At 43.5% G+C, this 15,539-nt stretch overlaps 1 protein-coding gene across 1 annotated transcript; it reads right to left on the bottom strand.

Moving 5' to 3' along the window:
* Positions 1 to 2,989: 2,989 nt before the first annotated feature.
* LOC134661399 (ectin-like) lies at positions 2,990 to 15,301 on the bottom strand. The gene is made up of 7 exons (XM_063517467.1): positions 15,192 to 15,301; positions 11,882 to 12,025; positions 9,952 to 10,033; positions 7,772 to 7,921; positions 3,839 to 3,968; positions 3,490 to 3,579; positions 2,990 to 3,317 (listed from the first exon to the last, which is right to left on the bottom strand). The coding sequence occupies exons 1-7, from the start codon at positions 15,287 to 15,289 to the stop codon at positions 3,130 to 3,132; spliced, it is 882 nt and encodes a 293-aa protein (XP_063373537.1). The 5' UTR covers positions 15,290 to 15,301; the 3' UTR covers positions 2,990 to 3,129.
* Positions 15,302 to 15,539: the final 238 nt, after the last annotated feature.

Here is a 15,539-nt window from a genome sequence, read left to right as displayed (position 1 = left end):
AAAATAATTTGATTTGTGCCCTAGTAACGAAAACTTCAAAAGTAGTTACCTAGTTTTAGTGTATTGGCAGGTTGTGGATCTGGATGGGATGTATATTAGCTTAATTAGTTTAATTTGAAACGCGTATTGCAAAGATAACATTAGTAACAAATGTAACAATATTATTAAGCTAAGAAAGTTTTAGTACCTACAAGCTAAGCATTAAATAAATATTAGGGTAAGAATAAAAAAAAAACAATTTACATAGATACAACCATCTCAGATAAACACATTTTTGATTATAATTTTTGGTGGTTTGTTAACAATGAATGCGAAATACAATTAATATGATATGTCTGATATAAAAAGAAAAATATGGGCTTACCTATTTGTCTATAATTATATGTAACAATTCTGTCAGACTACTTGGCGTGAAGATTGTAAAATTTACCTAAAAGTGCATTATCAAGATCCTAATTATATTTTTTGTTATCACTTGCGGCTAATGGTTAATACATTATAAACTGTATATTTTAGGCCAAAAATATATGTCGGTACAATTAATTACAAAATATTTTTCCAATATAAATATGCGTCAACTATTTGCAACATGCGACCTTTATTTTTATATAAAGTGAAGTACTTGTCATTACTTGCTATTTAAATTAAATATACATATACATAATATACCTATGCCTGGTACTAGTATTTAACTAATAGGAATAGGTAGGTACAATAATTCCGTATATGGTATACAAACTAGGCAACTCTACAATTGATTTCTTACTTAATTTCTATCTGCAAGCAAATAAAGTTAGAAACTGCTTACAAATTTTTGCAAACACAAATATTGGTTTAATTAAGGCCTTTCTATATTAGTTTGCCGTATATTTATCAATTTATAAGATATGTTCATTTAATGCCATTAGAGCAGGTACGTCTCTAAAGCTATCTCTGCACTCCTCACTTCGTAACTTTGAGATTACAAAGTGTGGACTGCCACTATAAACGTAATGATGTTCTCATGGCAATTCGACAATTATGCTGGAACTTCCACACTCCGTCACTGCAGAGACTGCAGAATTAGCTTGAGTTTTTGTTTATAAAAAAAAACAGGATATAACTTTGCACACCGCAATCAACCACCTATCTTTTTCTACTACTATCAGCTCATTATATTGCTAAACTCAATCTAAGTCTAATTCCAATCCAAATACGAGGAAGCTCGGGAAACTACTAAATGTAAAACAACCATCAGGGAAGACATTGCCACAACATTAAGATTAATCTACTAATAATTTAACAGGGCATATAGCTCACATACTAGCTAGCTAGCTTACTAATGATATACCTACTGTAATACGTATTAACTACGCAACGTAAAAAGGGTGTCATAAGGTATGTCTTACCGAGCCACAGTAGCTACAACAACAGTACTACCAACAGTATTATCAACAGTAGCGGGTGTAATAACGCGCCATAAATATCTGCCTTCCCATTATTTTTCCAAATAGAGATAAGTAGGCCTAAATCTCTACAGTTCGCTGTCCAAAGTATCTCTTAATTGTACCGTCCAATTGCAATTGTTCTAAATATAGACGCTAGTATTATTTTTAAGCTGTTAGATAATGTTAGTTATTTCTGACGCGTAGTTTGTTCCCCTACTTTTGATGCTAACTGTACCCATGGCCCGAATTCCACTCCGGTTATTTGTAAAGTATCATTAGGACCGTTGAGAAAATTGAATGTGTAGTATACCAGGTAGTATACATTATATATGCTTATAGGTGTTTCTGTACAAATTTATTAAAGGGTTTAAGCTTAAGAAGTTAAACCGGTAGTCCTCATCTTATCTGTCATACATTGAGTGTGACGCAGCCATAAATCTGGAGAATGACTTTTCAGAAGATACTTTTTCATAGCATTTTGAGTTTTTTTTTGTATAACTTAATACTTATTGGCCCTGTTTACTTGCTGAAGCCTCTTTAGCTTGAGATTCAATAAAATATTCTATCAGAAACCTTTATTAAAAATCTTGCTTTGCAAGTTTTAACTAAAAGATAGATATTTTAAAACGGGTTAACCCATTTGTATAATGAATTTTTAATGTATAAAAATTATAAACTTCCACTTATCATAATGAATTAACCTCCGTATTGACAATAAGGGTTTACTAGCACTTAGATCACTATTCCCTTAGCCCATAGAAGTCACACACCAAACGTAGGTAAGCCAAAAACCAACACGTAATGTTGTAGGAGTATTCTTTTTTTAATTTTTCGGTTACGATTTGGAAATTATAAAGGGCATGATTGAAGTTCAGTTAAATACTTAAAATGTCATACTGCACCATATTCAGGTACCATAAAAAAGACTACATAAACATAACAATCGTCAACGCACGAAATTCTTACTTATCGACTGCACTTTACGAATTTCATAAGCTAAATTACTTTTTGTTTGTATATTAGCCATAAGAACTGTGTAGATGTTATATAATATTATTTTGACTTGTAATTGTAATAACCATGATCATGGTATGACGTCTATGCACTAAGTGTACTCCTATTCAGTGAACTATTATCGTAATCTCCTTTTTACGGACGGTATTTAGGAACTAAATCATCATATTATGGACAGATATTTATTTTATCATTTGGTGGAATATTATCTGAGGTAAAAGTATCGGTAGGTAATATTTAAAATTAAATTAGGAATAAATAAAATATGATGTAATGACTAATGTTTACCACATTTTTTTCTTACTTTTCCACAAAATATGTATAAAGGATAGGCTCCGTCGGAACTGGTAACATACTTTTGTCTCGTCAACTGTGATATCTATGAATATATTTAACTTAACCTTTAACTTTGCCCTTCCGTCCTTACCCAGCACAAAGCAGATTATATAATATATATAATATATTGTGTTGTATGTTCATCTAGTTTTGAAAAAGTTTACTTTTCTTTTCAGGAACATATTCACATCAAGAATCATAAGGCGACTATTTATTTTTGTCTTCTCACGTGCCATACAATCACTAATGTTCCATTCACCATGTGGGCAAAGTTAGGACAAAAGGGCAAAGTTATACCCTATTTCTTCATCGTCACGTCAGCCTGAAACCTCCTACCCTTTATAGAGAATTGTCAGTGCTCCGGTACGGGCACGTCGGGCATGTTCTCGGGCAGCGGCGGGAGGACGTTGGTCTCGAACTGGCCCGAGTAGTTCCCTGGGGGCGAATAGTTGGCTACCACGATAACTTTGCCCGCGCGGGACCGCGCTTTGCCCACGCCGAAGAATCGAGTCGCCACCCACACCATTTGAGTGAAGTGACCTACGAAGAACAAACCTAAAATTACTTTTAGGAAATTTTAAAATAAGTAACTTGAATTAGATGACCTTCAGAATGTCGCGAATTCGAATCTTGTCATTGGCATCCCTGATTTAACTATTTAACTTTGCATGCTCGTACATAAAATTAGATAAATACAAAATAAATGGCGTACCTGCATTGACGTTGGCATGCAATATATCTGGTTCTTTGAAGAAGCTGTACTGGCGAACTGCTGCGTACCAATACGACGATACTTCTTGTCCTGGGAAATACACACGCCATTAGAAATAAATTGAAATAATAAATGTAGCGGGATGACAAATGCTATGCAGTCACGTGAGTATTTTCATACATTATTTAAGTTTCGACGATTGGCGTTTTCTAACAACGATTGTCATCTTGGCTAGGGCCTTTGGCGCGCTTTGTTAAAGTTATGATTATGAATGGCTGTCTGGTCACTGGTCACGGTGGTCACTCGTGCCACGCTGCACTAAGTGTAATGTACTTATGTGACGTCATACCTGTGACGTCAGGCTGCAGCGCGCTTACGGGCCGCTGGTAGAGGTTCTGGCCGACGTCCCTGTCGTTCCTGTAGCAGAACTTGTTGGTGTGAGCGAGATGGTTCGCCCAGGCTTGCGCGTAGTCGCATAGCTGAAAAAGGATAGGATCCTTAAATGTTATACAGTTTTAAAGCAATCGGATTATCAGATTTAAATAGATGAAAAATCAGAGGCCTGCTACACTTGAATATTATGGAATATTATTCGGTGGCCCACAAGTCTTTAAGCTATGGAAAAGAAAATAGATGCATTTGAAATGTGGCTATATAGGCGTATGCTTAAAATCTCCTGGACCGATAAAGTTACGAATGTGGAAGTACTTAAAAGAATGAAGAAAAAGTTAGAGGTTTTGATCACGGTAAAAAGAAGAAAAATATCATACTTTGGACACATATACAGAAATGACAAATATAATATACTACAACTAATATTGGAAGGAAAAATTGATAGTAAAAGGGGAAGGGGAAGAAGGAGGGTCACCTGGCTTGACAACAATAAAAAATGGACGAACGTGGATAACGCAGCCATACTGGCAAGAATGGCTAAGAGCAGGAGAGAGATGGCAAAGGTGGTCGCCGACGTCCGTTAGGGCATGGCAAATAAAGAACAAGCCTTTGGAAAAAAGTTTTATTTAAATCCCAGATACGTACCTATAAGATAGGTGCAATGTAAGGCTGATTATACACTTGCGTTGTCACGAGAGCCACCATATGTTAAGCGCGACTTCAAGTGGGTATGGAGTCGCGCGCGACAACGCAAGTCATGCTAGCAGGTGGACTAGCATAAGTGAGTCCTTGAGATCGCGCTTGATGTATGGAGTCGCGCGCGAGAACGCAACTCTTGCTAGACCGTCAGGTTTGGTGTACAAACATAATCATAACCTCTACTATAGGCTCATTTTTTGTGGGTCGCTCGCGGCCTGTAGTTTTGGATATGAGGTACTTCCGGGGCCATGTAGAGCTGCGGCGCGCCGTGCCGCTGGCGGTACACGTTGTGCCAGCACAGGCACTCGGTGATGAAGTCGCTGTCCTGCCAGGCTGTGCTCTTGTCTAAGTGTGGAGGTACCTCCGGGGCCATGTAGAGCTGCGGCGCGCCGTGCCGCTGGCGGTACACGTTGTGCCAGCACAGGCACTCGGTGATGAAGTCGCTGTCCTGCCAGGCTGTGCTCTTGTCTAAGTGTGGAGGTACCTCCGGGGCCATGTAGAGCTGCGGCGCGCCGTGCCGCTGGCGGTACACGTTGTGCCAGCACAGGCGCTCGGTGATGAAGTCGCTGTCCTGCCAGGCTGTGCTCTTGTCTAAGTGTGGAGGTACCTCCGGGGCCATGTAGAGCTGCGGCGCGCCGTGCCGCTGGCGGTACACGTTGTGCCAGCACAGGCACTCGGTAATGAAGTCGCTGTCCTGCCAGGCTGTGCTCTTGTCTAAGTGTGGAGGTACCTCCGGGGCCATGTAGAGCTGCGGCGCGCCGTGCCGCTGGCGGTACACGTTGTGCCAGCACAGGCACTCGGTGATGAAGTCGCTGTCCTGCCAGGCTGTGCTCTTGTCTAAGTGTGGAGGTACCTCCGGGGCCATGTAGAGCTGCGGCGCGCCGTGCCGCTGGCGGTACACGTTGTGCCAGCACAGGCACTCGGTGATGAAGTCGCTGTCCTGCCAGGCTGTGCTCTTGTCTAAGTGTGGAGGTACCTCCGGGGCCATGTAGAGCTGCGGCGCGCCGTGCCGCTGGCGGTACACGTTGTGCCAGCACAGGCACTCGGTGATGAAGTCGCTGTCCTGCCAGGCTGTGCTCTTGTCTAAGTGTGGAGGTACCTCCGGGGCCATGTAGAGCTGCGGCGCGCCGTGCCGCTGGCGGTACACGTTGTGCCAGCACAGGCACTCGGTGATGAAGTCGCTGTCCTGCCAGGCTGTGCTCTTGTCTAAGTGTGGAGGTACCTCCGGGGCCATGTAGAGCTGCGGCGCGCCGTGCCGTTGGCGGTACACGTTGTGCCAGCACAGGCACTCGGTGATGAAGTCGCTGTCCTGCCAGGCTGTGCTCTTGTCTAAGTGTGGAGGTACCTCCGGGGCCATGTAGAGCTGCGGCGCGCCGTGCCGCTGGCGGTACACGTTGTGCCAGCACAGGCACTCGGTGATGAAGTCGCTGTCCTGCCAGGCTGTGCTCTTGTCTAAGTGTGGAGGTACCTCCGGGGCCATGTAGAGCTGCGGCGCGCCGTGCCGCTGGCGGTACACGTTGTGCCAGCACAGGCACTCGGTGATGAAGTCGCTGTCCTGCCAGGCTGTGCTCTTGTCTAAGTGTGGAGGTACCTCCGGGGCCATGTAGAGCTGCGGCGCGCCGTGCCGCTGGCGGTACACGTTGTGCCAGCACAGGCACTCGGTGATGAAGTCGCTGTCCTGCCAGGCTGTGCTCTTGTCTAAGTGTGGAGGTACCTCCGGGGCCATGTAGAGCTGCGGCGCGCCGTGCCGCTGGCGGTACACGTTGTGCCAGCACAGGCACTCGGTGATGAAGTCGCTGTCCTGCCAGGCTGTGCTCTTGTCTAAGTGTGGAGGTACCTCCGGGGCCATGTAGAGCTGCGGCGCGCCGTGCCGCTGGCGGTACACGTTGTGCCAGCACAGGCACTCGGTGATGAAGTCGCTGTCCTGCCAGGCTGTGCTCTTGTCTAAGTGTGGAGGTACCTCCGGGGCCATGTAGAGCTGCGGCGCGCCGTGCCGCTGGCGGTACACGTTGTGCCAGCACAGGCACTCGGTGATGAAGTCGCTGTCCTGCCAGGCTGTGCTCTTGTCTAAGTGTGGAGGTACCTCCGGGGCCATGTAGAGCTGCGGCGCGCCGTGCCGCTGGCGGTACACGTTGTGCCAGCACAGGCACTCGGTGATGAAGTCGCTGTCCTGCCAGGCTGTGCTCTTGTCTAAGTGTGGAGGTACCTCCGGGGCCATGTAGAGCTGCGGCGCGCCGTGCCGCTGGCGGTACACGTTGTGCCAGCACAGGCACTCGGTGATGAAGTCGCTGTCCTGCCAGGCTGTGCTCTTGTCTAAGTGTGGAGGTACCTCCGGGGCCATGTAGAGCTGCGGCGCGCCGTGCCGCTGGCGGTACACGTTGTGCCAGCACAGGCACTCGGTGATGAAGTCGCTGTCCTGCCAGGCTGTGCTCTTGTCTAAGTGTGGAGGTACCTCCGGGGCCATGTAGAGCTGCGGCGCGCCGTGCCGCTGGCGGTACACGTTGTGCCAGCACAGGCACTCGGTGATGAAGTCGCTGTCCTGCCAGGCTGTGCTCTTGTCTAAGTGTGGAGGTACCTCCGGGGCCATGTAGAGCTGCGGCGCGCCGTGCCGCTGGCGGTACACGTTGTGCCAGCACAGGCACTCGGTGATGAAGTCGCTGTCCTGCCAGGCTGTGCTCTTGTCTAAGTGTGGAGGTACCTCCGGGGCCATGTAGAGCTGCGGCGCGCCGTGCCGCTGGCGGTACACGTTGTGCCAGCACAGGCACTCGGTGATGAAGTCGCTGTCCTGCCAGGCTGTGCTCTTGTCTAAGTGTGGAGGTACCTCCGGGGCCATGTAGAGCTGCGGCGCGCCGTGCCGCTGGCGGTACACGTTGTGCCAGCACAGGCACTCGGTGATGAAGTCGCTGTCCTGCCAGGCTGTGCTCTTGTCTAAGTGTGGAGGTACCTCCGGGGCCATGTAGAGCTGCGGCGCGCCGTGCCGCTGGCGGTACACGTTGTGCCAGCACAGGCACTCGGTGATGAAGTCGCTGTCCTGCCAGGCTGTGCTCTTGTCTAAGTGTGGAGGTACCTCCGGGGCCATGTAGAGCTGCGGCGCGCCGTGCCGCTGGCGGTACACGTTGTGCCAGCACAGGCACTCGGTGATGAAGTCGCTGTCCTGCCAGGCTGTGCTCTTGTCTAAGTGTGGAGGTACCTCCGGGGCCATGTAGAGCTGCGGCGCGCCGTGCCGCTGGCGGTACACGTTGTGCCAGCACAGGCACTCGGTGATGAAGTCGCTGTCCTGCCAGGCTGTGCGGATCTCGCTCCACTGCACCACCATGCTGACTGGCTTCGTTTGGAGGACCTGCGGGCGAAGGGGCAATAAGTACGTTGGAAATGTCTCTCTAATGCCGGGGCCACACTAACGGGGAACGCCGTTGATTATCGCGATAAGGGCTCATTTAGAGAGTGCGAGAACTCGCATGCGAGTTTCATTACATTGCGTCATTTGATCAGTCGGCTGAATTGATGTAACTTCAATGGTCCGCAATGTAATTAAAATCGTATACGAGTTCGCGCGCCGTCGAAATGAGCCCCTATTAACTTTTCATACGGCCCCACTGGGATTATCGCGATAATCAACGGCGTTTCCCGTTAGTGTGGCCCCAGTCTTTCGTTTTTCGTTACTCACTAAAGCCATAAAACTAAATAAATAAAAGATTCCTAATAATAATAACGCTGCACAGATATGAACAGAACATAGTGAGGGAGTGTCATATAAACTTCATATTTTTAAAGAAATATGACATCAATGATGACATTACCTAAATAAAATGAAAAAAATAAATGAATGATGTAGGTAGGTATGAAATGTATACGGTTATCTCGGTCCGACTTTACCCTACTTTGATTTAACCTCAAGAACTCATCAAAACTTCCTTCAGAAAGTATATAAATATTTATAACCTTCCCGCGTAATTGTGCCATTTAAGAAAGCCTTGACTCGACCGCCTGAAGCGGTGGGCCGAGGGTCGCTCAGCAAAAATAGCGCGCAAACAAAACAAAAGAAATGAGGCGAGCGGCTTCAGGCACGGGCTATTAGCGGCTGGCTTCCCACCCACGCGATATCGGGTAATGAATAATAGATTGTGTCAGAAGGGAGCAAAATTACATATTTACGGCGAGGACGCCCTCGCTACGCTCAGGATTCAGCGTCACTTTGGTCCCTTCTAGCAGGAAAGAAAAGTGCCACTTTGATCCCTCCTAGCGGATGAGCGGGTTCCGAATAAGTGTAAAAAGGGAATTTGATTTGCGCTCTAGAGCTTTTTCCAAAGAGGCGTTGTATTTTATTCTTGCAAGCTGTATTGTTATTGGAGCAATAAATATTATTTTTATTATATAATTAAACTTTGATAGAAGAACGCTAATAACGTCAACAATCTTCTTCCTCGCGTTATCCCGGCATTTTGCCAAGCTCACGGGAGCCTGGGGGCCGCTTGGCAACTTATCCCAAGAATCGACGTAGGCTCTAGTTTTCTAGCATCTGACCTTCCAACCCAGAGGGGAAACTACGCCTTCTCACGATGTTTTCCTTCACCGAAAAGTGACTGGTAAAATACCACATGATATTTCGTACATAAGTTCCGCAAAACTCATTCCTACGAGCCGGGGTTTGAACCCGCGACCTCCGTCCGGATTGAAAGTCGCAACGCTATTACCGCTAGGCCACCAGCGTCACCAATATCTTAATAACATGCTGTACATTCCAGCCTATTCAGGTGCAAAGAATTCAGTAGATCGATCAAACGCCGCAATGTATCAAGCTGCATGCGATATCGTTGCTTGTATAGCTCATTAGCGAATCTGAATAGGTTGGGATTGTTGGGAAGTAGATCACGCCCTTGACCGCTCCGCAATGCATCGCGGCCCGACCTTCCTCGGACGGGGAATACATTTCCGTCTTTATCACTGAGGGTAAGGGTGACAGGGATAGATGATACTTATTCAAAATTCGAGGGCTTGCAATCCGGAGGTCACGGGTTCAACCAATGAGTTTTTCGGAACATATGTACGAAATATCATGTAATATTTAGCTACCAGTCGCTTTTGGGTGAAGGAAAACATCCTGAGGACACCGGACTAATCCTAATAAGGCCTAATTTACCCTCTAGGTTGGAAGGTCAGATAGCAGTCGCTTTCGTAAAAACTAGTGCCTACGCCAATTCTTGGGATTAGTTGCCAATCGGACCCCAAGCTCCCATGAAGCGTGGCAAAATGCCGGGACAACGCGAGGAAGATAAGATAATGAAGGTAGAGTTACAATAGAAAATCGAATGGTGTACCCAAGTGTGTATGGTATGGGCGGTAGTTTAATGTAGGTAAATAGGTAAGTACCTTTTGTAGTAGTTTAGGCCTGTTGTCAAGCTTCACCGGCTCGTGATCCACTTCCTCGTTGTTGTTGTTGTGTGCTGCGCGTCTGTAACAACAGACTAATGTCACGCTCGAAGAAAATGAATATTACAACTTATAGCAACGAAAACTAACCAGACATAGATATAATTATGTTACTTGAACGTTCATGTCGTTTTTCATATTATTTCAGAACGTTGTGTTAAAATGAGAGTGTACTTTCGATTGTATGGCGGCGTCTAATAGAATCGCGTGACTCTTAAATCAGAGTTGTTTAGATTTTTTGAGCACCTTTTACGCTTCGATATTATCTTGGCGATGGCGATTACGTGTTGCACAACATCTGCCACGATTCCACGAATCGATGTCTCAAACACTACGAATTGCTATTTGAAACAATGTCTTATACCAATCAGAATAAAATAGCATTTTGAATGGCATTTCAATGTAATGCCACGCTTCGCCTTTGCCGGGACATCAGTGCACGCGATGGATTACCATATTGCCCGCCCTACCAACTAAAATACTCTACAAAACATTTTTATTTCCTTTCCTATTATAACTTAACCTATAACAGATGTACATATTACACCCAATCAGAGCTCTATTTATACTGGTTTGCATTCAAACACTTAAGACATTAGTTAGAGATTACGTTTGCTTCGCCGCAAAAGTAGTTTGTGAAATTCGGGCACATTTTACCAAATTACTATTAATTCAATTCATAATTTATTCATTAGGTAGGGAAGAGTAGTTTAGAAACATTGTAACGAATTTAATGTAATTTCCTTAACTTTGTTTAATCTCACGAACGTGCGGTGTGTGGTGTGTAATGGTATAAGTAAACAGTTTTAGTCAGCACATACGAGGATTCAAAAAGTTTGTGAAATGGAAGACTAATCAATTAAATTGTCATTACTATTTTTAGTATTTTCCCTTTTCAATAGTGAGTTCGGGATACATTCTTAGCCTAAAAATAATATTTTTTATCTTCGCTGTGGAAAATGAGCTAGCCTTCCCCACAACCTCCATCTTCAAATTTAGCAATAAATAATAATCACTCGGAGCCAGGTCTGGACTGTAGGGGGACTCAAAATTTCGACTCCTTATTTGTTCAAGGCAGTCATCGCAATACGGCTCGTAAATTTACAGATGATTTTTTGCCCGTCCGGATTAACGAGGTCCTAAGATCAAATCTAAGCAATGCCATAAGTTCACAGGTAGTAAAAAGTTGAAAGATAGAAAAAAGAAGAGAAGTGTTTACGTCTTATTAAGACAATTAAATTGGGGTTACATTTGTGGTGCAGCCGCGCAGGGGCCAATTCTTCCGCAGATTCTCCATGGTCAGGGTGATAGGGGGTTTTACGGTAGCACATAGCAGGGATGCGGATTTTTAAAGGCTCACATCCGCGGATGCGGAAGCGGATGTCAAGATAGTACCATAAAAAACGTCAAATATTACATTTTAGTAAAAAAAAATTCAAAAAACCGGCCAAGTGCGAGTCGGACTCGCGTTCCAAGGGTTCCGTACATTAAGTCCCACTCACGCTTGACTGCTCATTTCTAATAGGGTTTTTTTGGTTAATGACTAAATTACCTAGCAGTCTAGCACTTACGCCGACGCTAAGACGTTCCTGTACCGACCTGTTCCACATCCGCATCCGCATTAAATCCGCATCGATTTTATGCGGATGCGGATGTTGAAAATAATGCGGAAGTTCCGCGGTTGCGGATGCGGATGCGGATATTCGCAACATCCCTGGTACATAGTGAAGTTTAGGGTTTATATTTGTGGTGCAGCAGCGCAGGAGCCAATTCTTCCGCAGATTCTCCATGTTCGGGGTGATAGGTGGTTTTACATAGAAAACTTTAGAAGGTTCCGTATATTAGGACAAGTGAAGTGTGGTTCCCTTACTTGTGGTGCAGCAGCGCGGGGGCGACCTTCTTCCGCAGGTTGTCCATGGTGGCGCGCTCCTCGCGGCGGCGGGAGGGGGGCGGCGCGCCGCATAGTGTCACCAGCGGCGTGGGGGCAGTCGGGGTTTTTTTGTTTGCCAGCAACCTGCATAATGAAGTTGTAGTTTTAACAGGTGTGGTTCACTCCACGATTTCGTCGCGCCGCAACAAGTACCTACAAGTATATCCGTCCCACACCAATTTTTAGTGGCTAGCCATAAGCCGCACGTGGCGCAATGCGCCACCTAGCGGTCATATCTGTCTTGATCGTAACAGACGCGTTTTGTTAGAGAGTCAATCTTCTGTACCTAGTACTATTATTTATACTGTGGTTTTAATTAACCGTTTGTTTTGATCCACTATACTATCCTACTAAGGCCCAGACATACAAGAAAAAAAGTCAAAAAGTTGATTTTATTTTGTCTTAAAATTGACCGAACGAACAAAACAAATGCAAATCTAAATCATGTTCAATTAAAACAGAGTCCTCTATTAAACTTACTTATGTACTATAGTAATATTGTCGTTCGTTTTGGGTGGGTTTACTGTAATGTTGCGCTCAACCTCGGAGTTGGCAGCCAATCTTCACCGCAGAGACATACCTATATCGGCATCGCGCCGCGCCGATCTCTAACTTCAAGGGTAGATAGATACACGTGGTACAGACATATATATACTAGCGACCCGCCCCGGCTTCGCACGGGTTAACAAATTATACATGAACCTTCCTTTTGAATCACTCTATCTATTAAAAAAAAACGCATCAAAATACGTTGTGTAATTTTAAAGATTTAAGCATACATAGGGACAGAGAGACAGCGAGAAGCGACTGTTTTTTTATACTATGTTTTATAGCTCACACATCGCACCGAACCTTTGCGTGTCAACATATATAGTAACTTGGATTCAGCTACCAATACTAACAATTTTTTATGATATACTTTTAGGAGGCAAACGAGCAGACGAATCGCCCAATGGTAAGCGATTACCGTCGCCTATAGACACCCGCAACACCAGAGGGGTTATAAGTAAGTGCGCTACCGGCCTTTAAGATGGGAGTACGCTCTTTTCTTGAAGGTCGTATCGGTCTGGAAGTACCGCAGGCTGAATTGTTAATATTACTGCTGATATTTAAGTTTCCAATTAAGCGTCGTGAGTACACTTATTAATCTTATTATACTTCAGATTTTTTATCAGTTCCAGCAACTAATTGTACAGGAAAAGTAGGATATTTTGGCGGCAAAATATGGACATCCGTGAAGCTTTGTTTATGACCAAATATAAAAATTTAGGCGTCCTAACCCCTTTTCGAGGGCTATGTGCAGGATTTCATTTAAAAGCAATCACATTTCACAAACGAATCAATCAATCATTTTACCTGTACTACTAGCTACTAGAGAATAATCTAGAGCCTCTTTCTGAAGCCATATTTTCAAAACTCTTTTTTTATGAGCCTGTGAACACCACTTTGCTCCAGGGCATCCCCAACATGTTTTGGATGTAAAAGAACTTCCTTTACATGCCAACTTATGATGTTATTTGTGGTTGTTTTTATGGTGTTCTCGCCAAGTGTTTTTTTAATTGTAAATCCTCACTTTAAAATATCTAATTATCTAGGCAATTTCTGAAGTTAGTTAATTTTTTTGCATCGCATTCCTTGCGTCTAAATTATGTTTAATGGCGTTCGGTGGTTTTTTTTTTCAATATTTTATGTCTTCATCAACACCGCTTTACCAAATTGTGCTTTCCGAGAGCAAGTCACGATTTACTTTTTTTTTAAATACCCTATTCGGTGGCAATAATAATCACTCAGTAATCACTATCCTCGAGCGACCAAGAAACAATTACGTCTTGAATTCCTTCTATTGTCTTAACCCTTTGCTTTATGTCATATAAAATGATTTGTTTAATTTCGAACTTTAATAGCTGTCAATAGAGTTGAATATTATAACTGCCGTATATCACTAAGGGGTTTTATAGTTCAAATAAGATATTGATATTAAATACGCACAATGTCTTGTAATTAGGGCTTGCAATTCGAATATTCGAATTTGTCGAATATTCGACCTGTTTTGATATTCGAATATTCGGCCGCTCAGGTTTCGAATATTCGAATATTTTTTATTACTATAAAAAAACCTATGTCATCCGCTGTAGTTACAGTTTCTGTGTGTTTTACGGGTATTTACAGTGAATGAGGAACGGTAGGTACCCAAATACGAAGGAAATAATATTCCTACTGTATTCCTCTCGATAGACTTCGTGAATACAGTGAAACCTAACTCAATTTAAAAGAAAACGAAATCAAAAAGTATGTTATTTTTACGGTGCGTAAGTTTTAAGTTAAAGGGTCATTCTGTTTATTCAGTACAAGCGTACGTTAAGCGAATTTTTGAAGTCTAAACCTTGCCACTTATCGCAATTCTCAAATTTAATCATACCAAACCTGCCCAACTTGGTAATCTAACCATGTACCTTTAGCTGACGAATAATCCACCCAGTATTCAACTAACTTTTTCCCTTAAATATTCCAATATTATATAATTAGCCGACCATTAGGAATAATAACTTGCTAAAACAAATAAAGTCAATAAAGATTCAAAATATTTACAATGAAATTAAAGGCCTTTTTACAGGCCTCTGAGTGATTACAAGTTAATTTAAATCGGAAAATAATTACCTACTAAAAAAAATATCTTACATACCTAGGTGTTTGGATGGTTAAAGTTATATTATTTCACGCAACGACGCATTTATAATAAGTTTTATCTAGAAATATTAAATACGTCTAATTTTGGCGTTTTACTTGTTTTTATAAATGTGGGCATCTTATAAATAGTAGGATGATAAAATCTAGTCAATTAAGTGGATTTCTGCCAAATATCCTTAGTTTTAGCAATATGTGAAAAAAGCTTTTGAATAAAACGATAATAAAACGATTTCTCGTTCCTTTTCTTATTTTTTATAATATTCGAATAATTATTCGAATATTCGAATACGTCGTCAGAAAAAGTCGAATATTCGAATATCTGAAAGTTTCGAATATTTGCAAGCCCTACTTGTAATGTAACACACACGGCCTTACGAAAGGCTGTTCATCCTTTCGCAAATTTAATTTGTTATAATTTCTAGCAGCCCAAGTCAAAACTTAGACAAATGCAATTTTAATTTGTCAAAATAAACATTAAAAAAAATAGAATGGAACGGGATACCTTTTTATAGGTCTTTGGGCGGCTAGAGGACAATACGAGCAACATAATTTGTAACATCACCTTTTAGACACAGGCACTGGTTTCGCCCTCGCATACTGGTCGTCGCGGGCGAGCGCCGACTTGAGCGGCACGAGCTCGACGTCGCGCGGCCGAGACATGCCGCGGGCCCACTGCCGTGCCGGGTACCGGCGCCTGACACTAGGGATGCGCCGTGATACCAGGTACAGGGAGATACATGCAGATATTGATACCAGATATGTACCTAAAACATACTTTTATCGTCATCATTCACTTGTCCTCTTAGAGTTTATTGGAGTTTACTCCTTAAGAATCGATTTTTATATATACACTAGCTGTTGCCCGCGACTTCGTACGCGTGGATTTGTATATTGGTGGTTATAAATTCTA

Source organism: Cydia amplana, chromosome Z (assembly GCF_948474715.1).
Source record: "Cydia amplana chromosome Z, ilCydAmpl1.1, whole genome shotgun sequence".
Taxonomy (NCBI): Eukaryota; Metazoa; Arthropoda; class Insecta; order Lepidoptera; family Tortricidae; genus Cydia; species Cydia amplana.
The sequence above is the reverse complement of the archived record's forward strand: the minus strand, read 5'-3'. Positions and strand labels throughout refer to the sequence as shown.